Here is a 25,096-nt window from a genome sequence, read left to right on the forward strand (position 1 = left end):
CAAACAATCAACCCCAAGATCTGACAACAAATCAAAGAACTAGAACCAGATCTAGACAAGACACCAACCCTAAAACCTGGACCTGAAACCCTAACACGATCAAAAACAAATTCAGATAAAAAAATAGCTAAACGAGGCTCTAATACCATCTAATAAAACACAGAATCACAACAACCTCAAAATATCACAGCATCAACAGTTGTCATTCATTAAGACCTAGTTGGTTTTCAAGAATCTTACAAAAGAAATTCCTCACTACAAATCACTTTGCTCTCAAATCAACAAACTCGTACTCTAAGAACAAGATAGTGAAGATTGAAGAAGAAAGTGAAACCCTAACGATGAAAACCTAAGTACAATATAGAGAGAAGAGAGAATGAGAGAAGATTACAAGCTGAATATGGAAAAACGATCTCAGATTATGGAAAAATACATACACATCTTGAATATATACTTCAGGTAGAAAGACTAATCATATCCGGTTAATATCCAACCGAATAACAAGTGGTGTTGGATTCGCTTGTTTACCAATCACGCCATCTTTGAGACTAGGATCCGCAGTCCAAATGTTCTACAAAATTGAAACTTCCAATCCTTCTTGCTCAAAATCTTACTAAACAGGTTTCCAAATAAATACACAATAAACCTTAAAATAAATAATAAATATCAACAAAGGATATAGAAAAATGATATAGCAATATTCAATGATAACTTTGTGAAGACTTGTTATTCTCAACATCAAGTAAACAATCGCGGCCAAACTGCATGTACATTTTTAGACGTCTTGAAGATAAGTAACAAACTCTTTGTCCTTCTGAAGAATGGCCATTTCTTCTTCTGGAAGATGCACATGTGCAGTAATACCATCTCCGGATGGAGTATCAATCAAAATGATAGTATTCTCATCCACATTTGGAATTCTTAATAGAACTTCTTGTGGCTTGCCCCACCCAAAATCCACTTCATAAAATGGAACCCTACACACGCTTGAACTATAATAAATATCACCCTGTAAGGTTGAGAATGTGTTTAGCAACTTTTCAACTACTTCTTGCTCATCTCTCATTCCTTCAAGACCCATTTTTGCTTTCCTTACCTCAGAAATCACCTCACTCAACCTGATTTCACCAAATTCCTCCATCTTTGCTATTGCCAACGTGAATAAGTTGCCTGCTGCTGTTTCAGAATAGTTTTCAACAAACTTGTTCCTCATGTTCGTAGCTAGAGACAAGTTTGATGGCTTTAAAGAACCTGAATTTGTTTCCGCTGCACTCACTGCGTGTTTAAACAGTAAAGACGTCAACACTTCAACTCGAGAAGGTTTCATTGGAGCCTTGCCGGTGGCAATAACCTTCTTCTTCAACTCATTTAGTTTTGAATTGGGAAACACAAATATCCTCGTAGCATACTTTACTTTATCCAAGTCCTTAATAACGAACTTAGGCAACCTAATGTTATTACTTGTGGAGGATGAGATGAAAGATGGATTTACTGGTGTCTGACAACGTGTAACAGTGGCCCAATGGTTGATGAAGTTGGAAAAGGTCCCTCCATCAGCAAGCCTGTGCGACATGGACACAGCCACTGCCACTCCACCACCAGCAAAATGGTTCAACTGGACATCGAGCAACTTAGGGCAAGAAGCACGAACAGTGCAGCTGAAGCCATAAGGAAAGAGTTGGTCTAGGGTTTCGTTTTGCTCATTCTTGTGAATGAAGTCATCCAGTGGGCTATCAATAAAAGCTTCAAGGAACTCAACCCCTTGGTCGTTGCAGTTGATGTAAGGTAAAAAAGGGGTTGGAATCCTACCTGCGAAGGGGTAGTACTGTGTTAAGCACTTTGATAAGGATTGCTTTAGGATGTTGTTGTCACCATTTTTGTAGTTCCGGTAGAAGAAAACAAATGGTGTGTGCATGTCGGGAGCAAACTGATCAAGCAACGAAAGGTTATGAATTTTCAGGTGCGGAGGTGTTGGGGAAGATGGTCTAATGGTTTCTTGAGATATGATTGTATGAAGTTGCCTAATTCTTCCAAATGTTTGGAGCTTTGCCTTGATCATGTTCATTATTATGTTCAAGATTGCAGGTAGTATGGAGACGTAAACATGTATGCAACTTTATATATACCACATTGTAGTTGAACTGATGTATTTAACTGTGGCAGGTTCTTTGATGTTTTTTAACTCCATAACAAAAGAAAAAGCGAACAGAGATTTAATTAATATTACTTGTGATAAAAGAAACAATTGCATGGGTTTATAAAATCCCTTGTGATTAAAAAACAAGTGGATTTATCTAATCATCTGTGATAATAAATCTAATCACATGGATTTATTTAGTCACTTGTGATCAAACAATATGGATTTTTCTGTTAAGTGGGGCTATGGAGGCTGCTACTGGGTCGATGCTATATTGACTTAATATTGCTGATGTCAGTCGATGCTGACTCAAGTGTACTGGAATAGCTACAGGACCAATTGAACTTATAGAACATGATGTTTGTAGATTGATGGTACTCAACTGACACGTACCAAAACTCTTTGTAGACCTGCCAAATTTGGTGTTAAAATAACCCAACAAAGAAGTTTTAATTACTTATATTTGTTCAACATATAATAGAAAAGCAATTCAATTCTTTTTTACTGATAACAGCAGTATGTAATTGATAAGAGCAACATACTTACATTGCATTTCATATAACCAATTCCTTTGTCATTACGTTTCTCTAATGACAGTACCAAAATCTAACATTTTTTTTTGAATTGCGATAACATATAAAAAAGGACAAGCACTGAGCTGGACAAGTACATAAAAAAAAGTACACACTCGACCAACACAATCGGTTAGACTGCATGCCAAGTTACAACACTACGAATGGTATGCTAGTAGAATCACCAAACATTACTGTTGAGAAATGTGATTATTTCTTAATATAATTCAATCTTAACTTGAAAATGGAAAACATGAAGTCTTGATCTAACTGGTATGTTAGTGCATGTTTAAAGAAAGTATTATTGAAATAGTTGATGTTGAATATTTTAGCGAAAGTTGGAGGATGGTCCTACAGTGTACAAAAGATGGAGGTTATTGGAGGTAACATGTGAAGTTGCTTGACTATTTGAAGGAGTTAATTGATGGAGTCTAATAATATTCTGTGGGGTTATAATATCATACTGGGAGTACAAATTGATGTGTGAGTAGTTAAGGGTTTAAAGGTTCTTCCATTGTCTTTTTCAACGTTCATCAGATCCTCTTCATACATTAGTTTTTTTAGTATTTCATATTTTATCTACTAGATCATTTATACATTTTTAGTATTCAGATCATTTTGGTTTGTCGATCAGTTAGTCTCTTATTATGTCTGGTTCATCTTCTACGGTTTGTACTTAGGGTTTCAGTTCATTGTTTTTCAATACAGTCTCTAACCTTAATTTGTTTCGTTTGATTGTTTAGTTGTTTGAGCGTGAGTGTAAATGTATTAAGGTCCGAGTCACTACAAGAATTTTCCATGTGCCGAGGACACTTTTTCGTCGAGATAGGCTATACCGACAACATATCATCGGCTCATAGTCGTCGATATAGTCTTGTCGCCATAGGTGGAAATTGTTGTTGGAATAGGTACTCCCTATACCGAAAACTTGTTGTCGATACAGGTTCTATCGGGATTGATTTTTGAAACAAATAAAATTTTATTAATTACTTTTACCGATGACTTGTCATCGGGATAGGCCAACCAACTCTATACCAAAGACACGTTGTTAGGATAGATGGGCTCTATAGTGATGACATTTGTCATGTAACGTCTCAAAACTAGCGTGTAAAATTTTCAGTTTAAATAAGTCAAAACCATTCATTCATTATCCCAAAAGACGATCAGAGTAAAAGTATTCTCAAACATCAGCGAAATATATCTTCAGGGGATGCAGTGCAATCAATTCGGGCCCTTCCTTTTGAAACCAAATGTACCTAAAAATATTTAAATATAAAGCCATGAACACAAAAGTTTAGCGAGTTCCCCAAAATACAAAATATCATACTAATCATGGGCCAAACCCTAGGGTATATTCCAACCCATCATACAATCATGAGCCAGCCCTGGGGTATGTTTCAACCCAAAAATGTAATAATGGGCCCAACCCTATGGTTTATTTCAACCCGAACATACAATAATGGGTCTACCCTTGGGGTTTATTTCAACCCGAACATATATACAATAAAGGGCCCAACCCTAGGGTTTATTTCAACCCAAACATAATATAATGGTCCCAACCCTGGTAGTTATTTCAACCCATGCATACAATAGTGGCCTTAGCCTTAGGGTGTATTTCAACCCAATCATACATGCAAAAGTCACAAAGACAGCTATATCATTCTACGTAACACAATCTAGTGCGTCGGTGTTGGTGCCTTTGACCCACAATTACAGTGAGATGACTCACCTGAACTACTCAACAGAAGCCCAACAACTACCTCAACATCATAACATGCATCCAACCCAAGCTTCCTAAAACCAAGTAAAGACCAACCCTTAGTCAAAAAGTCAACTCTACCCAAGTTTGACCTAAAGTCGAACTGGTCAAAAAGTTAACGGTTAAAGCTAAGGTCAAAATTGTTGGATTAAGTGTCTGAGCCAATAAATAAATTAGTATAATCTTGAATTATTAGCAAAGTCTTTTTGGGTTGTCCTCACACCTAGTAAAAGATTGGAATGTTATTTGGAAATAGAGACTAATTTATTTATTTATTATATGATTAATAAATTAATTAGAAAGCTAAATAAATAATTTATTAATGTATTATGAGAATAATATGTTAATTAGAAATAGTATTTTTTTTAATAAAAAATTAATCAGAAATTAATTAGAATTAATTTTGGGATTATTTGGAATAACTAAAAGTGAAAGGACTAAAAGTGAAAATGTTCAAAAGTTGAGCATTAACCAATTGTAAAACCTCCCATACAGGGTGGATGAATTCTAGAAGGGTTCTAGGGTTTTAGTGGCCATTAAAGGAGCCTTGGATGCCTTAGGGAGGAAGTTAAGGGTTTAGAGCTTATCTTAGGAAACTGTCTTATCCATAGCATCCCTTAGTCACATATATAAACCTGATAGGTTTTATACAAACAATCCTATGTGTGCATGCAACCCTAATTGGATCTATGTTTTCACTATAAGACATACAACTATATGAACACAAAATAAACCCTAGCATGCTTCTATAATTTTCGAAAATCATATAGAAGTGTAGAAGACATACCTTTGTTGTTATATTGCAATAACAACTAGTTTCCTTGATCTCTTGAACTCTTGAAAGCAAGCACCACAATTGTAGTGCCTCTAATGGCTCACAAACACCTTGAAGCAAGAAGGCAATTAAGAGAGAGAGGGGAAGGATGCTAATTTCGGCCCTAGGGTTTCCCTTGGAACCAAGTGGTCAAAAATTGAAAGCATAGGGCATCTATTTATACTGTAGGGTGCTAGGGTTTTAGTCTAAACCCTAATGGATAGCTTAGCCACCAAGCAGCCCAAGGAACCTTCTGGAATGAGGCCCTTGGACGAAAATATGATGATCCCTCATCATAATTTCGTTCCCCCTTAGTCCATAAGGTTTCCCAGCCCAAAACTCAACTATCACACATTTGACAGTTTATACCCCTTTATTTAATTAATCTCTTTTAGTCACCAAATTAATTCCTAATTAATTTATGACTAATACTAATTAAATAAATATGATTTCTCCTTTAATATATTATTCTTATAATATATTAATAAACCATAATATCTTCTCTCTCATATCAAATTACCTTGTCAAGTTGCTTTGGTGAAGGCAACCCAAAAGGACCATGCACACTCGGGTCAAGTACATACCAAATATAGTTACGGACTTAGACACTAATCCAACAGTCTCCCACTTGGATAAGTCTAGTAACCACATCTCACATATGACTTCCGTATCCGATTAGCAATCGTAGCTTTCAATAGCCGCTGTCAACTCTGACCAATAATCTGTCCTTCAGATAAGGGATCGTATAATCCTCTGTTCTAGATATCATGCTAACAATACTTATTGTTTAGCATTTTATTTCTTGATCTCTGATTTGTTCGACATACAACTCAGTTGAACACATCAACTTCATCCTGACCGGGCCCGGCACATAAGTCAAACCAAATCATCAAGTGGCCAAGATATCGCTTTTATTCTCATAGAATAAAAGGAACAGAAAAACGTCGACTAATATGCCTTTATCATTTACTAGTTAAACCACACACAATAATGCGTTTTATAACATCAAGTTACTGATGCGTTTTCGCATTATCAATGTATAATCAACCAGCAAACAATAACCATATCTCTAGGTTTAAAGATTATATGATATTATCATCTTGCGATCACTTGTGATAACATTCATGAAGTGATACCAGCAAGTGTGGGTCTATTCCAATGCTCAATACAAATTTCATAAGCACTCATAAACTTTGCAGCAAACCTTTGCTATGTCTAAAACTTTTCATACAATCTACAAACAAATTTATGACAATCTTCCTTCATATCTACTTCCAACATATGAACGATTGTGGACTGTTCGAATAATCTTATTATTCAGGAAGTCAAAACATGCAAAACTGAAACAATAGATAAATAATCAACACAAGATAGAAGCTTTCTTATAAATAACACACCTTTATTTAATCATCAAATGTTGAATACATGATCATCCATTACAAGTTTCCTACCTATCTAATCTAAACTAATATCGTCCTTCAGCCCTACGCTCCTAGCGTGCTGCAAATGTTTAACCCTACTCAGTCCCTTCGTGAGGGGATCTGCTGGGTTATCTTCTGACGATACCCTCTTCACAACGAGGAGTCCCTCTTCTACCCGATGTCTAATAAAATGGTATTTCCTGTCGATATGTCGAGATCTGCCATGATCCCTTGGTTCCTTGGTTAAGGCAACCGCTCCTTCATTATCACAGAAAATTTCCATGGGCTCCTTTATGGATGGCACAACTCCAAGGTCTCCAATGAAGTTCTTCAACCATATAGCCTCCTTTGACGCCTCGCTCGCCGCAATGTACTCTGATTCGCACGTTGAATCAGCTACAGTTTCTTGCTTGGAACTTTTCCAAGTCACTGCTCCTCCATTCAGGGTAAAGACCCAGCCCGACTGTGATCGGTAATTATCCCGATCTGTCTGGAAACTAGCGTCACTGTACCCTCGCACCCTTAAGTCATCACTCCCACCGAGGACTAGAAACCATTCCTTGGTCCTTCGTAGGTACTTAAGAATATTCTTGACAGCAATCCAATGTGCCCTACCAGGGTTCCCTTGATATCTGCTGACCATGCTCAAAGCGAAAGCCACATCAGGGCGAGTACAAGTCATAGTGTACATAATCGAGCCAACTGCGGAAGCGTAAGGTACTCGGCTCATATCAGCTATCTCTGCCTCTGTACTCGGGCTCTGAGTCTTACTCAGTTTGGTATTGCATTGGATTGGTAACTCCCCTTTCTTGGAATTTTCCATACTAAAACGTTTTAGTACCTTTTCCAAGTATGTATCCTGACTGAGTCCTATCAGTCTCTTGCTTCTGTCTCTCACTATCCTTATTCCCAGAATATATGCAGCCTCTCCGAGGTCCTTCATAGCGAAACACTTCCCAAGCCAGGACTTGACCTCCTGCAATGTTGGGATGTCGTTTCCTATGAGTAGTATGTCATCGACATACAATACGAGGAAGCTCACTATACTCCCACTGGCCTTGACATATACACATGACTCATCTTCATTTCGCAGAAAACCAAACTCTTTGACCTTCTCGTCAAAACAAAGATTCCACCTGCGAGATGCTTGCTTTAATCCATAAATGGATTTCTCAAGCTTGCACACTCTATTTGGATGCTTCGCATTGACAAAACCCTCTGGCTGATTCATGTAAACATCCTCAGCCAGCTTCCCATTTAGGAAAGCGGTTTTTACGTCCATCTGCCAGATTTCATAATCATGAAACGCAGCTATTGCAAGCATTACCCTAATAGACTTTATTTTCGCAACTGGTGAGAAGGTCTCATCATAGTCAACTCCAGGAGTTTGAGTAAAGCCCTTCGCGACCAATCGCGCTTTATAAGTGTGCACTTTCCCATCCATGTCTGTCTTCTTCTTGAAGATCCACTTGCACCCGACTGTCTTACGACCTGGTACATTATCAACCAAATTCCAAACTTGGTTGTCATACATGGACTGAATCTCGCTGTCCATTGCCTCTTTCCATTTAGCAGACTCTGGGCCTGCCATGGCTTCCTTGTAGCTGTTAGGTTCGTCCAGATTCACTAGTGTACTATCACTAATAAACGTATCCCCGTCAGTAGTAATATGGAAACCATAAAACTGGGGTGGAACAATAACTCTACTTGAACGTCTAAGAGGTAAGGACTGGTCAATAGGTTCAACAGGAGTTTCCTCCTCAGGTTGCATGCCAGTGTCAGAGGTTCCTTCTTCTCCTGACTCTTGAAGCTCTTCAAGGTCAATTTGACTCCCACTGTCTTCTTGGCTTATGAGTTCTCTTTCTCTGAAAACCCCTCTCCTAGCAACAAAGACAACATTGTCATTTGGACTATAGAAGAGATAACCAAAAGACTTCTGTGGATAGCCGATGAAATAACACTTCTCACTACGAGGTTCTAGCTTGTCGTGAGTCTCTCGTCTTACGAAAGCTTCACAACCCCAAACCTTGATATGTGCTAACGAGGGAGCTTTCCCTGTCCACATCTCGTGAGGTGTTTTGGTAACCTTCTTGGTGGGAACTAAGTTAAGGATATGGGCGGCAGTCTCCAAGGCATACCCCCAGAATGAGATTGGTAACGAAGCACGACTCATCATAGAGCGAACCATGTCCAACAAGGTTCGATTACGTCTCTCAGCCACACCATTCAATTGTGGCGTTCTAGGAGGCGTCAATTGTGAAACTATTCCACACTCTTTCAGATAGTCGTGAAACTCAAGACTTAGGTACTCTCCCCCTCGATCAGATCGAAGCATCTTGATTTTCCTGCCCAACTGATTCTCTACTTCATTCTTGAACTCTTTGAACTTTTCAAAGGTTTCTGACTTCTGCTTGATTAAGTAGATATATCCATATCTGCTATAATCATCTGTAAAAGTCACGTAGAAGCGACAAGCGTCCCTTGTGGTGGATCTAAAGGGTCCACATACATCTGTGTGTATGAGATCCAATACACCCTCACCCCTTTCACATGTGCCAGTAAAGGGTGACTTGGTCATCTTCCCAAGTAAACAAGACTCACACACGTCATCGTCCCTAAGGTCGAAAGACTCCAAGACTCCATCCTTTTGGAGTTGGGCTATGCGTTTCTTGTTCACATGGCCAAGGCGACAATGCCACAAGCATGCTTTGTCCAAACTTGTGGACGAATCAATATTCAAAACATCATTTCCTAAATTGTCAATAACTAACACAGATTCATAAATCCCATTACAAGGTAATGCATTGAAATAAAAGACACCATTCAAATAAGCATTAATAGAACCATTACTATTATCAAATGAATATCTGAAACCTTGTCTAAACAAACCATGAAAAGAAATGATGTTCCTTGCCATATCTGGCGAATAGCAACAATTATTTAAATCTAGTCCTAACCCATTACTCAACACTAAGGAATAAACTCCGATCTTGGTTACTGGTGAAGACTTCTTGTTTCCCATGATCAAGCTTATCCTTCCATACTCCACTTCCCTACTTCTTTTTAGGCCCTGCATATCAGAACAAATGTGGTAACCACACCCTGTATCAAGAACCCATGAAGTAGCAAATGATGAGTTATTAGATTTAATTAAATACATACCTGCAAAGGTGGGCTTTATCTTCCCATCCTTAATATCTTGCAGATATTTAGGGCAGCTTCGTTTCCAGTGGCCCTTCTGGTGGCAGTAGAAGCACTCTGCTTCCTTGGGGTCAGAAGAGGGCTTAATAGAACCTGCTTTGGTCCCACTAGAAGATGAACCATCTTGGGTCTTACCCTTATGGTGGCTCTTGTAAGGAGCCTTCCTCTTCTTTCCCTTTCCTTGGCCAATTGCCAACACAGGAGCAGCTACAGTAGAGGATGATGCAACAGATTTGTCCTTGAGGTTGCTCTCAGCTGTCCTCAGGAGCCCTTGAAGCTTACTTAGGGTGACCTCTTCCTTATTCATGTGGTAGGTCATTCTGAACTGGCTGTAGCAGGAAGGCAAGGAGTGGAGGATGATGTCGATAGCCAAATCCTCATCAAACTTAACATTAAGTTTGAGAAGACGATCAACATATCTTTGCATTCTTTGCAAATGAGCAGTTAGGGATTCTCCACTCCCCATCTTAGCGGTGATCATGTTGGTGATGATCTCATAGCGCTCTTGCCTCGCGCTCTGGTGGTACCTGTCCAGCAAATCTTGATGCATCTCATATGGATACATGTCCTCATAGGACTTTTGGAGTTCGAGGTTCATGGTGGCCAACATGATGCAATGAACTTTCGTTGCATCACGCTCGTGGGCCTCAAAGGCGGCCATCTCTTCAGGAGTAGCTTCTTCTGGGTTGATCCTTTCAAGCTTCTCGTCTAGGACATATTCTTTGTCCTCATAACGAGTTATCATGCGAATGTATCTCATCCACTCGTTGAAGTTCGAGCCATCAAATGTCGCTTTTTGACACAGGTTCATCAACGAGAATGACCCAGAAGTGTTGTTGTTTGCGTTTGCGTTTGACATCTGAAATAGAAAGGAACAAAGTTTGATTAGAATGAATCCCTAATTAAACACCCACATGAGAAATTAGGGCTAGGATCCAACAACATTATTTACAACTTAGAAAAGGGATGCCGTAATCTAAAAGTAAATAATTTGAAGGTAAGTGAATGACGATTCACTAATTTTCACCATGAAAAACGAAAGAGGTTAAGTTTTAAATGTATTTGAAAATTCCTAGATTTCTTTTGAGATTCATTGAACATTTCAATGGCATGTTTAAATCTTGATATGCACTTCAAATTTGCGACTGGGATGCCGAGGATCGCAAACAAGTTTGTGAATAACCATGCGAATCATCATGGTGCACTCAATGTCTTCATCACCTAATCAATGTGCTGGTTAGCCACGCACGCTCCATTGATCTATGATAAGACATCGAGCCACCCTTTGTCACCAATGTCAATCCCAAATTAGTGTGCTGGTTAACCACGCACGCTCCACTTACGTTTGACAGGGGTACAAAGTGTAATTCCATGGAATAGCATCATTTTCACATTTTACCCTAAAGTAACTAAGAGTGGGAATTTGTAAAACAATGTAGTTACTTTAATATTTCCATTATACTTATAATGAGGAATTAAGTGCCCTATCCTATCCGTTCGGCTAACGACCCTCCACCAGTCAAGCAAGCGGTAGATGTGAGTGTACATCCATTAAGCGCCATTTTATAGGCAGCAACCTTATACCCACCTTATAGACTGGCTTCGTGAATGAGGCCTACTAGCGATAAGACTAGCTTATTCTTATACATATATATAATAATTAATCTTATAATATCATAATTATATAAGGGTGTATTTTAAAACATTTTAAAATACTAGTGTCTTTGTTGCATTTAAAATTTTCGAAAATTAGACAATTTAATTTAAAATTTTAAACACCAAAAAATCTTTGATTTAATAATTATCAAAATTAAACAATTAATTTAAATTATTAAATCATGAAGGATTATCATAAAATTAAACAATTAATTTATCCTAATCCTTTTTATCCCCTAGATTTCGAAATTTATGGAAAGGATAATTCAAGATCTTCAATTATCTAGTTTAAACAATTAAGTTGATAATCACAAAGATGGCATTATCCAAATCCCTAAAATTTTGGGATCTTGTCTTGGGGGGCAAGGGATTTTCGAAATCCCTAGGGTTTCATAACCCTAATTTCGAAATTTGGAGGCTAGGCAAAAAAGTTTAAGAACCCTACAAAAAATCGCCAACTAGGGTTTCTTAACCCTATTTTCGAAAACCACCAAGCCTTAGGGTTTACTTGCCATAAACCCTAATTTGTCAAATTCATAATATGTATCAAATCAAATTGAAAACAAAAACCAAAGGCTCTGATACCACTGATAGGTTTTATACAAACAATCCTATGTGTGCATGCAACCCTAATTGGATCTATGTTTTCACTATAAGACATACAACTATATGAACACAAAATAAACCCTAGCATGCTTCTATAATTTTTGAAAATCATATAGAAGTGTAGAAGACATACCTTTGTTGTTATATTGCAATAACAACTAGTTTCCTTGATCTCTTGAACTCTTGAAAGCAAGCACCACAATTGTAGTGCCTCTAATGGCTCACAAACACCTTGAAGCAAGAAGGCAATTAAGAGAGAGAGGGGAAGGATGCTAATTTCGGCCCTAGGGTTTCCCTTGGAACCAAGTGGTCAAAAATTGAAGCATAGGGCATCTATTTATACTGTAGGGTGCTAGGGTTTTAGTCTAAACCCTAATGGATAGCTTAGCCACCAAGCAGCCCAAGGAACCTTCTGGAATGAGGCCCTTGGACGAAAATATGATGATCCCTCATCATAATTTCGTTCCCCCTTAGTCCATAAGGTTTCCCAGCCCAAAACTCAACTATCACACATTTGACAGTTTATACCCCTTTATTTAATTAATCTCTTTTAGTCACCAAATTAATTCCTAATTAATTTATGACTAATACTAATTAAATAAATATGATTTCTCCTTTAATATATTATTCTTATAATATATTAATAAACCATAATATCTTCTCTCTCATATCAAATTACCTTGTCAAGTTGCTTTGGTGAAGGCAACCCAAAAGGACCATGCACACTCGGGTCAAGTACATACCAAATATAGTTACGGACTTAGACACTAATCCAACAAAACCCTCTTGGGGTTACGATTTTGTAACGCTCTGTTCCGAATTGACTCCTAGTCTGAAGCTGTGGCTCGAAGGTCGGTCATTATAAGGATTATGGCTATTGGGAAGGTAAGATCTAGGCCCATTTGGGTGCATGTGATGTATTATAAGTGATTCGGGTGTTCGGTTCGTGTTTTGGAGCCTAGGGGTATTTCGGTAAAGTGGCAGTTCGGGCTTTTGTGGAAAATGGATTTTTGTTCGGAAGGTCTTAAGAAAGGTTTGAGTTGTTAGAAGTGTAGGGCTTCTCGTCACCTTTCCGTGGATATAAGGATCGTCGGAATCGGGCTTATAACGAAGAAGTTATGGCCTTCGGAAGTTTCGTGGTTTTCAGGCTTAGCCGAGTACAAGGGGTGTACACAAAGTGTATGCGGGGCATACTAGCAAAGAAGGTAGTACGTTGGGTGTACCTTGAAGTATGTTGGGCGTACTGACCAGGAGGGTCACGAATGTTCCTCGGAGTACGCTGGGCGTACCCTATGAACGTTGGGCGTACTCCAGTCAGATCAGAACCCTATTTTAGGGTCTTGGACCCTATTTAAACTCCTTATCTCATAACCTAACCCTAATATATTCAGCCTCCACCCCTCTAAACCCTATAAATCGTCTTATACCATCCATGGTGGCATTTTGAGCTTATGGAGTCCATTTTTGGAGTGTTTGGCCCATTTTCAAGAAGGTGGAGTTAGATGCTGTTGAGAGAAAAACTTTGAGACACACTTGAACAAACGTTAGAACAAGTATATTGCGGAATAGTTAATCTCGAAGGATCTAAAAGTTCAACAATAATATTAATAAGTTAGAGTTAGATAGTTAGAGAGTTAGTTGCGGAAAAGTAAAGAAATGGAAATTACAACAATTGTTATATCAAGTATACACATAAGTTGATTCATAACGAGGAATGCATTCAAGCCAAGTTAATAAGTGAGATCAAACTTAGTGATTAAGTCACAAGAGACTTGCTCCGAAGAGTGATTGTAATCAGTTATATTCTAGTAAGTTTTGAGAGTAAGAAGAGATGCGTAATCAGATAGAGAGATAGAAAAGATAGCTTCAGAGATGTGTTTCAGATTCGATATAGAATAAGTGAGAATGAGCTCTATTTATAGAGACTCAAAGAGTTACATTAGATTCACTCTCTAAGAGTAGCCATGCAAGGCATACTGGACAATAGAGAGTATTACAGAAAGACAAATAAACTAAGTAAAGTAAGAATGACCTCGGTTGGCTAGATGACTTCGGATGCGGTTGCTGATGAGGGAGCTTGACTGCGGGTACTTGTTGGCTGCGGTAGCTGAAGTTCAAGATGGTCACTTTTCATGATTCAACAATTTCCCCGTAAGTGACCTCTTTAACTTTTCTTCATCTATCAAGTTTAAGAAACTTGATCAGGATCCACCAAAACTTCCTGATGTTTTCCAACCAAGTGATCCTCCTTAAAATCTCGAACTTGACTTCGGCAGTTGTGTGCTTTGATCTTTCGACTGCGGTTCGACAGATTTCAAGTTGCTTCCTGGTGAGGCGATTCATGGCAGTCATAGGAATAAAGTATTTGACTTTATCGGTCTTCCTTTTGAAAATGACTTCAAGTTCAGGGAAGTTGGTTGCACCTAAGGATCTTTCTTGATAACCTTCGGTAGGCATCGGTGCAGGATCGAGTGGTGGTAGATCGAACTTCTTGGCAATGGTGGGGTAGATGTCTGCGTCGAGTTTAGCAAAATCACATACATTCTCCTTCAAAAACGTACTAGCCCTTTCAAGCGTTATCTTCATCTTCGGGTGCTTCTCCGACTTGTTCTGGAACACCTTTGCTATGAGAAAGACTTCTTCAGGATTCATGCAGGGGAAGTCAGCTTGGGTGCGGACATAGTCGTGTTCCCTTCTAGTGAGAGTGTATTGGATGAAGTTTGCCTTCATGAACTTCCGGGGCTTGTAGTTTTTGACTGCGGATGGTCTGTCGTTAGACCAGATTTTCTCAATGGGAGAGGCATGCTTTGCATAGAATCGGTTAAGTCTCTCGAATTCCATTGGCAGTCTTTTGTGGTCTGGAAGGCTGCGGTCAAACTGCTCAAACACTGTGAAGTATTTGGCATTTGGGGAGATTGGAACATCCCAGTAGCCATCCGAGGGGGGTTCAGCATATGTGAGATATGGCTTGTAGTTGTCATCCAGCAGTCTGCGGTGGGGATTGATCCAAGAGTTTATCAAGGATTCATCCATGACAGTGTCAAAACCGCATTCTCTCCATATAAGCTCAGCAAGTTTAGCTGCTTTCCAATCTTTTTTCTTTTGGGTGGTGGCAGGGGAGTCATTTGAGCTTGGAGAGGACATGTGATCCACCAGATTTTTGAAGTGAGGGGTAGTCTCTGGTTTCTCAGGAGTGATCTCCTTTTGTGGTGGAGTGTGATAAGATGGTTGCGGTGAAGGTTGCGGTGTAGGAATTCTTTCTGTAATGATAGGGGGACTTTGATGTTGTGAGATGCTTTTGGAATGATTGGAGTGATGGACTTCTTCTTCACTTCCCCCTCTTGAGGAATGCAATGCAGGAGCTTCCTCAAGCCATTGTATTAGGCCATCAACTTTGGCATAAACTTCTTGAAATTGGGCTTTAAGGGCATCCGCCAGTTGTTGATTGTTGGGGATGGTGGAGTTGAAGAGCAGCCTATGAATTTCCTTAGTGAGTTGAAGGATTTTTGGACCATGGAAGTTGGTTGACAAAGATCGTTGCAGGCGGTTGATAGTAGCTTGAAGGACTGAGATAGTGGACTGATATGCAGTGTGAGTCTCAGCTATCAGCTTTTGAGATTGGGAGGATTGGTCCGCAATGGCTGCTTGTAGGTGTTTCTTGATTGCGGTTACCTCAGAGATGAGGCGTTCCGCAGCAGCCATGAATTCCTTGTGATCTGCTTGACGATTGTTATCAAGGGACCGAATTCCCATTTCAACATTGAGAGAGATGCGCTCAGCAGCCAATCTCTCATGAGTTTCCAAGCGCTCTATCCTTTTGATCAAGGACTGCGGTCCGGGCATGTCTTCTTGCTGCGGTTGAGTTGGCTTTACCGCAGCGAGAATTTGATCGACCTTTGCTTGCAGGCTCAAAAATTCTTTTCTTGTTACCACATTCTTCTTCTTTTTCTTCTTGTCTTTGGGCTTAGAAGTTGAATGGTGACAGCCACTGGATTCTTCTTCTTCATCAAACATTATAAGATCATCATAAGAGGGAGAGGGTTGATTTACCTCCTGAAGATCAACATCGTTAAAACCAAAGGTGGGAACAGAGCTGACTTCTATTGCGGTTCCTTCGTCTTGTGAATCTTGAACATGTGGAGTTGGAGGGACTTTGGAAGCACCGGCACCATCATGAGTGGACTCAGCCTTGCGGATCGTCTCAGCCATCTCAGACATCTAATCTTGGACCTTCAGTATGGTGGTTACGGTGTTGGCATTGTTAATTGCGTCTGCCCAATACTTAGCCACAGATTGGATTTCCTGTTCCTTTTGCTGTTGTTGCTTGATTTGTTGATCTTTTCGTGCTTGAAATGCCCTACGGAAAGCGGCATACTTCTGGATGTCGGCCTCAGACACGGGAGTGTAGTGTAACCATGAGTCATTAGAGTTTTCACCGTCAAATCCTTGATATCGCACCGAAGTGTCCTTCGGGTTCACGGATCCTTGCACATTTGTGCTCACCGTGCCTAAACCACCTGTTACTGATGTAAGCAGAGTAGGATTTCCTGAGCTTCCTCGGTCTCCTTGACCCGTAGTCAAGTTTGGCCTCGGCTCAGTTCCGGCAAGGGCGGAAGAAGTGCCATGCGGTTGGGAAGGTGTTTGAAGTGTTTGGGTTACATTCAAGAGGATGGAGTTTAACTCCTCAGAAGAAAAGAAATGCAGTCGGGAAGCCCTGGAGACCTTAGGACGAGAACCAGTGTTATCCTCTTGGGATTGAACTGGGGGGGAGTCTCCACGATGAGATGAAACAAACTCACTTTCTGAGCCTGAGTGGTATTCGATTGTGGTGTTGAATGGGTCTACGGCCACCCCACGGACTACCGGAGCCTTTTGAGAGGCTGAGGTATCAGTCCGGTCACGCATTTGGCCAGTGGGAGAGGTTTTTCTTTTCTTAAGGATGGCAATTGGTGGCGCATCCTCATCAGAATCATTATCATTGGTGGGTGTGGTTGGGGTGATTTTGCGTTTCTTTGAGGGTGCGGTTGGTTTGGGAGCATCTTTCTTTGGGGTTCTTTGTTTCTTGAAGACGTTGTGGGGGCCTTGATGGGTTGAGGCTAATTTCTTTCTTCTTTGAGAAAGATTGGAGAGAGTAGTGGAGGATGGGACAGCGGTACTTCCAGGGGCAATGATTACGGATGGGGTTTGAAGAGGCGGGGTAGGAAGGTATGGGGGAATACCTTCCGTGGCCTCAATATGATCTGAGACATCAGCAGTCTCAAGACCAAGAGTGGAGAGAATGTGGGTTGGAAGTCTTCTAATAGGTCCAAAAACAGATTGATCAGATGAGGGATTGTACCTTTTGAGATCCTTGGTGACAAAGAATTTGATGTCGTTGCCCATGCTGATTCTTGCATCCGCATGGAGATCTGAAATGCAGGGGACCAGAACCTTGCAAATGTAAGATCAGTAGGGTTCTCCCTTGGACTCTCCTTGGGAATGTATTGTAGAAAATCATCCCATAGAATCTGACCGTAGTTGACATCATGGCCAGTGAAGATACTCCATACTAATTCTAGGAGTTTGAGTCCCATATTATCCGTGCCTCCGGTTCTGCCGGATAGACTGCAGATGACAAAATGGCAAACGAATTGCCAGACCGCAGGCAGTTGGTTTTTCTTGAATTCTCCAATGCCTTTGATTTTCTTCTGATATCCCATTTGGTAAAGTGCAGAAGTTATGTCCGCCATGGATGGAGTAAAAATCTTGATGGAAGGATGAACAAGAAGGTTAATGGCAGAGAGAAACTTTTCTTTAGACAGAATTACCAAAGAATCGTTAACAAGGTTAAGATGCACTTCTTGTGGGTTCTCGAGTGGTCGATACGCTGAAAAGGCACATTTGAATAGGGTTGAAAGGGGAACAACGTCTGTGAACGAATCGAAAGGGCCAAACAGGGGGTGATTGTTCAAGAACTTGATCATCAGCTTGATCGGAGCATTGTAAGATGAATGGTCTTCGAACACGGCTCTGAAATTGCTTGATGCAATCGTAGGTGTGGGATGTCTTGAAGCAGAGTCTGAACCAGTAGGGTTCACTGATCCATATGCTTTGGAGTGTTTCTTGGATACACCGGATTTCACCATTGTAGGGGTTTGAGAGAAAGTGTAGAAGCAGAGTCCGAAAATGGAGAAAGGATTCAAAGTTCAGAGAGCGTAAACTGTTCTTGGGGAAGAAGAAAGGTTTTTATAGGGGCTTAGGGAAGCGGGAAACGTTTTTACCTTAGGTGAAAAGGATAAGGTAAAAAAATTGGGGGTTCTTTTGATTTGGGAGGTGAAATCTCAGCCACATGTTATGAAACGGTTTAAATTTTTGAGATTTTACCAAAAAGGGGTTTGCATTTAATGAAAAGTCAGGCGTACAACATCACGTCTGGTGATCGTGTGGTGAGGGTTGGTTTGATCCGTTGTGCAAAAAGAAGTTGTAACGGATTGGACGTGCTGGGTAAGAGGAAAGGACAGATTAAGGATTTGTTTATGGAAAAACGTTCTTTTTGTCATCATACCTAAAATAGGTCTGACACAAGGTTTATTCAAAAGGGAGATGAGACAGTTTCTCTCGAAATGTTTTTATTTAATGTTTTATTCAATGAAGGATCATTAAATAGCACACCATGATTCAAAGATTAATGAAATAGTTGAGAAACTATTAATGTGATTGCTGATGGAAACTTCATCGCGGATGGATCCTTTGCTATTGCGGATGGATCATTCATTGCGGATGGGTAGATGTATGACTGCAGTAGAAAAACTGAGGAGAGTACTTGTACAAGAAGTTAGTAACAACAAACAATAAGGACCAGTGAAAGATAAATATGATATATGGTTGCGGTACATAGACTGCGGTACACAGGATATACTAAAACCATCTATCATAAGTAACTTCAGTTAGGACCGCAACAGAGACCAAGGATGGTCTGCGGTACCTATCAATTTAGAAAGAATTATGGGTCCGGATTCATCATTCCTAACATTTGTAAGAAACTGTTGAATTTTGTAGATTCAAGTGCCTTTGTGAACACATCAGCAATCTCTTCATGAGTATGGACAAAGATGAGTTCAATATTACCTTTCAGGATGTGGTCTTTTATGAAGTGATACCGTAGTTCAATATGCTTGGTCTTGGAGTGCTGAATAGGATTGTGAGAAATCGCTATCGCACTTTCAGAGTCACAGTAAATTGGTATCCGCAACATTCTGTATCCGTAGTCCATAAGTTGTGTCTTCATCCATAGGACTTGTGAACAACAGCTGGTTGCGGCCACATATTCATCTTCTGCGGTAGACAGAGATACACAACTTTGTTTCCTTGATGACCAGCTGACGAGTCTTCCACCCAGAAATTGACATCCACCTGAGGTTCTTTTTCGATCTAGTCTGCATCCGGCGTGATCCACATCTGTGAATGCTTGAAGGCTGAAGTCATTGCCTGCGGGGTACCATAATCCAAGAGACTTGCTTCCTTTCAGGTACCGTAGTATTTGTTTGGCTGCGGTCATATGTGACACTTTTGGGTCAGCCTGATACCTTGCGCATACACCTGTTGCAAAGACAATGTCTGGCCGGCTTGCGGTGAGGTACATCAAGGAGCCTATGATACCTCTATAAGTCTTGTGATCCACAAATTCGCCTGAGGGATCAGCAGCGATCTTATATCCGAAGCCCATGGGGACCTTAGCCGAAGAATAGTTATCCATGGAATATTTCTTTAACAGTTCAGTGGTGTATTTCTCCTAATGAATGAATATCCCTTGCGGAACTTGTTTCACTTGAAGTCCTGGAAAGAAGTTAATCTCTCTATTCATGCTCATTTGGAACTTGTTGGTCATGAGCTTAGCAAATTCATCCACCATTCCTTGATCAGTTGATCTGAAGATGATATCATCCACATATATTTGTACAAGCATAAGGTGATCACCATTTGCTTTTCTAAATAAAGTGGGATCAATCACTCCTCTTTTGTATCCGGATGAGACAAGAAATTCAGAGAGAGTCTCGTACCACGCTCTTGGGGCTTGCTTCAGACCGTAGACTGCTTTTTCAAGTTTGTAGCAGTGGTCTGGGAATTCAATACTTTCAAAACCTGGAGGTTGCTGAAGATAAACCTCTTCTTTTAATTCCCCATTGAGAAATGCACTCTTTACATCCATTTGGTGTATCTTGATGTTTTTGTGGGCTGCGTATGCTAAGAAGATTCGGATGGCTTCCATTCGTGCCACCGGAGCATACGTTTCATCATAGTCAATACCTTCAAGTTGACTATAGCCTTTTGCTACTAACCTTGCCTTGTTTCTGACTACCGCACCAGATTCATCCAGCTTGTTTTTGAATACCCATCTAGTACCAACAATGGTGTGACCATGTGGCTTCGGGATGAGCTGCCACACTTTGTTTCTTTTGAATTCTTCTAGCTCTTCTTGCATTATTGATATCCATTCAGGTTCTAGTAATGCTTCTTTGATCGTTCGGGGCTCGACCGAGGACATAAATGCTGCGTAGTGACAATGATCAGATAAGTCCTTGGAAAATCGAGTCTGGATACCTGCGGATGGGTTGCCAATGATTTGACCTAGTGGGTGGTCCTTTGTCCATACGTGTAGATGGGGTTGCAGATGATCAGCAGCTGCGGTAGAGGGAATGTCTTCGATATCAGAAGACTCGGTGGTTGGAGATGGCAGTTCCCCCTGGACTTGAGAACATCCTGCGGAATCATCTTGGATTGTTGGAGCGACAATGGAATTTTCTTGATCAGTTGGAAGAGGTTCCCCCTGGATTGCTGATGGGAGTTCCTCTGGAACCTGAGAAGGTTCCCCCTGGATTGCAGATGGAAAAGTGATAATACTTGAGTCTGTTCTTGTGTCAATGTTCTCTATGATTTCATCATCCGAGTCCGAAGAGACGTTGGATGGTAATGATGCTCTGCGGATGGGAACTTGAGCTGTATCAAGTACTGGAACCTCGATGGTTTTTGTTTGATCCGGAGTAGAGCTTTCCCCCTCAACCGGCGAGGTGGAAGTATTGAGAGATGCTACTTCGGATAGTGATGGACCAGATACATCAGCGTGCTGCTGTTGAGCTTCTTGAGACACAAGAAATTCGGATAATTTGGCTGTTTCTACAGGGTCGAAGAGATCGTCATAGTTGACTTCAACTAGGTTTAATGGACCCGAAGAGGCAGGAATATCACTTTCCAGGATTGCTGTGGTTTCAGTAGATGGAGGGGTGTTGCGGATGTGATAGTCATCAAATTTCACATCGAAGCTTTCAATGATCAACCTTGTGCGTCTAATGAGAACTCGATAAGCAACCTTGTTAGTGGAGTAGCCAAGGAAGATGCCTTCATCAGACTTCGGTGCAAACTTGTTAAGATGATCTCTGTTGTTGATCACAAAACATCTACACCCAAAGATATGAAAGAAGCGAACATTTGGCTTGCGGTTGTTAAGGCCCTCATAAGGTGTTGTGTTGAGACGTTTGCACACAATGCTTCGGTTCTGTACAAAGCATGCGGTTGCTACTGCTTCAGCCCAGAAGTAGAGAGGAAGGTGTGCGAAGTTGAGCATGGATCTGGCTGCTTCTACTAGAGTGCGGTTCTTTCTCTCTACTACTCCATTTTGTTGCGGTGTGTAGGGAGCTGAGAAGTTGTGAGTGATGCCCTTGGACACCAAGAAACTGTTGAGGAGATGATTAGTAAACTCGGTTCCATTATCACTGCGGATACGTCTTACTGGCAGCTTAATCTGAAGTTCTATTTCCTTGATGAAGTTGATGAGAATCTACGGTGTTTCTGACTTGAGTCTGAGGAAGAAAACCCATGTGAAGCGTGTGAAGTCATCTACTATAACCAGTATGTACTTCTTGTGATGGAGACTGGCTACGGTGGATGGACCGCAGAGATCAATGTGCAGGAGCTCTAGTGGTTCAGAAATTGAAGAGTCAATCACCATGGGGCGACTTGCTTTGGATTGCTTCCCACATTCACATGCAGGACAGAGAGTATCATTGCTGAACCTGAGAATAGGGAGTCCTCTGACTAGTTCTCCAGTGACCAAATTGTTGATGTATCTGAAGTTGAGATGAGCTAGCTTGCGATGCCATAGCCAGCTGACTTCGGATACAGCTTTGGATAGGAAACATAACTGTGGGTTGCCTATGATCAGAGAGACATCCAGAGGATACATAGTACCTTCGGATCGAGACTTGAACAAACATGTGTTCCTATCACCTGTCATTACATAACAAAATTGATCATCAAATTCAAATCGATGGCCTGCCTTACATAGTTGGCCAACACTGATGAGATTGTGTTTAAGGCTTTCTACATAAGCAAACTTTTGAATAGAGAAGTTCCCCGTAGTGAGAACACCATAACCTCGGATGATCCCATTCGCATTGTTGCCGAATGTAACATTTCCACCGTTGCAAATTGGCCTGAAATCCCGAAGGTATTCTAACCTTTCGGTCATGTGCAGGGAGCAGGAACTGTCAATTAACCATTCTGCTTCTTGTTCCTCCTTGCACAAAGCCTGAGAATTACACGGTTAGTTTAGGCATCCAAACTAGTTTGGAGCCTGGGACAACAGATGAGTTTCTGAATGATGCATGGACCGAGGTTGCAGGGACAGGTTTCTTGTCAACTTTTAATCCTAGTCCTGGGTGTTTGTGCAGTTTTGGAGCGTTGTGTGTTTTTGAAAAATTACGAGGTTTCTGACTCCAACTAGATTTGACATAGGATGAATCTTTTTGGCAACTACACTGACATTTACAGATTGAAATTTTGTCTTTTGTTCTGACACCACTTTTGGTCAGCGGTCTAAGGAATGAATTGGGCTTGTGACCAGTCCGAGGTTGGTAATATCTGTCATGAGTGTTGTTGGACTTTGAAAAAGTTTGTTTTGTAAAAGGTTTAGCACGTGTAGATCTTTGTGTCCTTTTTGTTGGATTTGGTAGAATACCCTTCCACTTGTCAAAATTTTGATGTGACTTTAAAAGTTTTGGAGTGGGTAAGATACCTTTCCATTTTGGATCATCTGAGGAATAGACTTGAAAACCATTGTTTCGAAAAGACTTTACACTCTTTTGGGTTGTGTCAGATGAATTAGGAATGACTGTTGAAACCGTACATTCCTTTTTGTATGTTTTATTGATGGGAGAGTTTTTCGAAAAATAGTGTGAGAAAACAAATTTTTCTGGACTTTTGGACTTTGGAAATCTGATATGCTTCTTGTTTTTCGAAAAAGTTTGTCTATTTGTGCCTCAGGATCGAATTTCCTCTTTGAAAGCCCTTTTTGTTAAGATTTTTGGGGAACCGCAGTCTTTGATGTTCAACTGCGGTTTCCTAGAATTCTTAGACAAATTTTGAAAACGTGGACTTGAGTCATCCGAACTTCAAGATTCAGGGGTTTGAGAGCATTGACCCACTTCAAAATTTTTTATGGGTAATTCATGATGAATTGGCTGAAGAGTCACAGTTCCTTTTAATGATGACTGCGGTAGTGATGATTTGACTACCGTAGAGTAAGTCTGATTTGGAACTTCAGTGGGACTTTTGTGGGACTTTTGACTACAGTGTGAGACACCGCGGTCTGAGGGCAAAGATGGGAAGTCTTTCGAGACTTCGGGGCCCTCAATGACAATTTCTTCATCAACTACGGATGAGGTTTGAGAATTTGGGTAAATGGTGCCACAGATAGGAATTTGATCACTTGTGTGACCCGAAACCTCAGGCATAATTTCCTCAATGACATAATTATTGCATAGATTATGGAGTCTACCGAAGTGAGTTTTGATGTCTTCGGGAAAGGTCTTGTCATTGACTGGGAAATGAAATTTTCGGTCTGGAGGGACATACAGTCTGTCTTTATTGAACCGGGGTGAGGAATCCATTGCGGTAGGATATCCATTTGACCAACCCCAATTGTATGTATTGTCCACGGTTCCATTATTTACCAAATTTTCAATAGCTTCACTTTCATTGAACAATTTTTCGATTAAGAGATTTAAGCGTACAATTTCACTTTGAGCTAAATCTCTCTGGTTCAAAGCTATCTCTAATTGTGTTTCACTCAACATTCTTGCATCTTTCTCTAACTCTAAGTCCTTTTCTAACATAGCCATTTTGAGTCTTTTGTTATCCAGTCGTCCTCTCACATGGAACATCTCTTGGGACGCAATGTTCTTCTCATCTAAGGCTTTGTTATAGTCTGTAAGGACGGCAACACACGTGTCATTAAGATCATCTATGAAGGGTTGACAGTCATGCATGCTATAGTTTAGAGTTTGGATCATAAGTTTTACATGTTCGACGATGCTTAGAGTTCCATCCTTTGCCATGTAGCATTAGTTCTTTTCCAACTTTGTAGACCCATCATCATCCGTAGTTTCCAGCATGCATATTTTCCCTTTTCCTTTGACACTGCTGATGGCATCATCTTCATCTCCGGATGACCAAACTTGATGGTCTCTTTTGACATGGGCTACGTATGCCCTTGCCTTTTCCTTATCTTCCAACTCTTGAGCCATGCTCTGTCTTTTACTACATTGGCCTTACAATCTCTTGCAAAATGATTCTCTTTGTTGCATTTGTGACAAATCACAACATCCGTCTTGTCTTCTGAGGGAGTACCGGAGTCAGTGGTTTGAGTAGACTGCAGTGCCTCCTTTGGTTGAGTATTATGAGATTGCGGTGGTGGATGAGAACTTTTGGGATATCGAGGATGGTTATTCTGCGGGTTGAAGTTACGATTGAATGGAGGTTTGTTGAACTGTTGATTCTTGCGGAAGGAGGAAGGTGGTAAACGGTTGAACTGTTAGCTAACTAGAGCAATAGCCTTCTGAAATTCTTCTTCATCATCATACTCTGAATCAACTTCGTATGACTGCGGTGGAGTGT

At 40.5% G+C, this 25,096-nt stretch overlaps 1 protein-coding gene across 1 annotated transcript; it reads right to left on the reverse strand.

The window, feature by feature from the left end:
• Positions 1–399: 399 nt before the first annotated feature.
• On the reverse strand, positions 400–2,121 carry LOC145163143 (akuammiline synthase 1-like). Its single transcript, XM_079082018.1, has one exon. It carries the CDS (start codon positions 2,063–2,065, stop codon positions 776–778), a length of 1,290 nt encoding a protein of 429 aa, XP_078938144.1. The 5' UTR covers positions 2,066–2,121; the 3' UTR covers positions 400–775.
• Positions 2,122–25,096: the final 22,975 nt, after the last annotated feature.

Source organism: Lactuca virosa, chromosome 3 (assembly GCF_052849685.1).
Source record: "Lactuca virosa cultivar CGN04683 chromosome 3, Lactuca_virosa_CGN04683_v6, whole genome shotgun sequence".
NCBI classification, from domain to species: Eukaryota; Viridiplantae; Streptophyta; class Magnoliopsida; order Asterales; family Asteraceae; genus Lactuca; species Lactuca virosa.

What these genes read in the sequence shown, in the direction of transcription:
- LOC145163143 (XM_079082018.1), bottom strand. Translation starts at nt 2,065, where the DNA reads ATGAACATGATCAAGGCAAAGCTCCAAACATTTGGAAGAATTAGGCAA.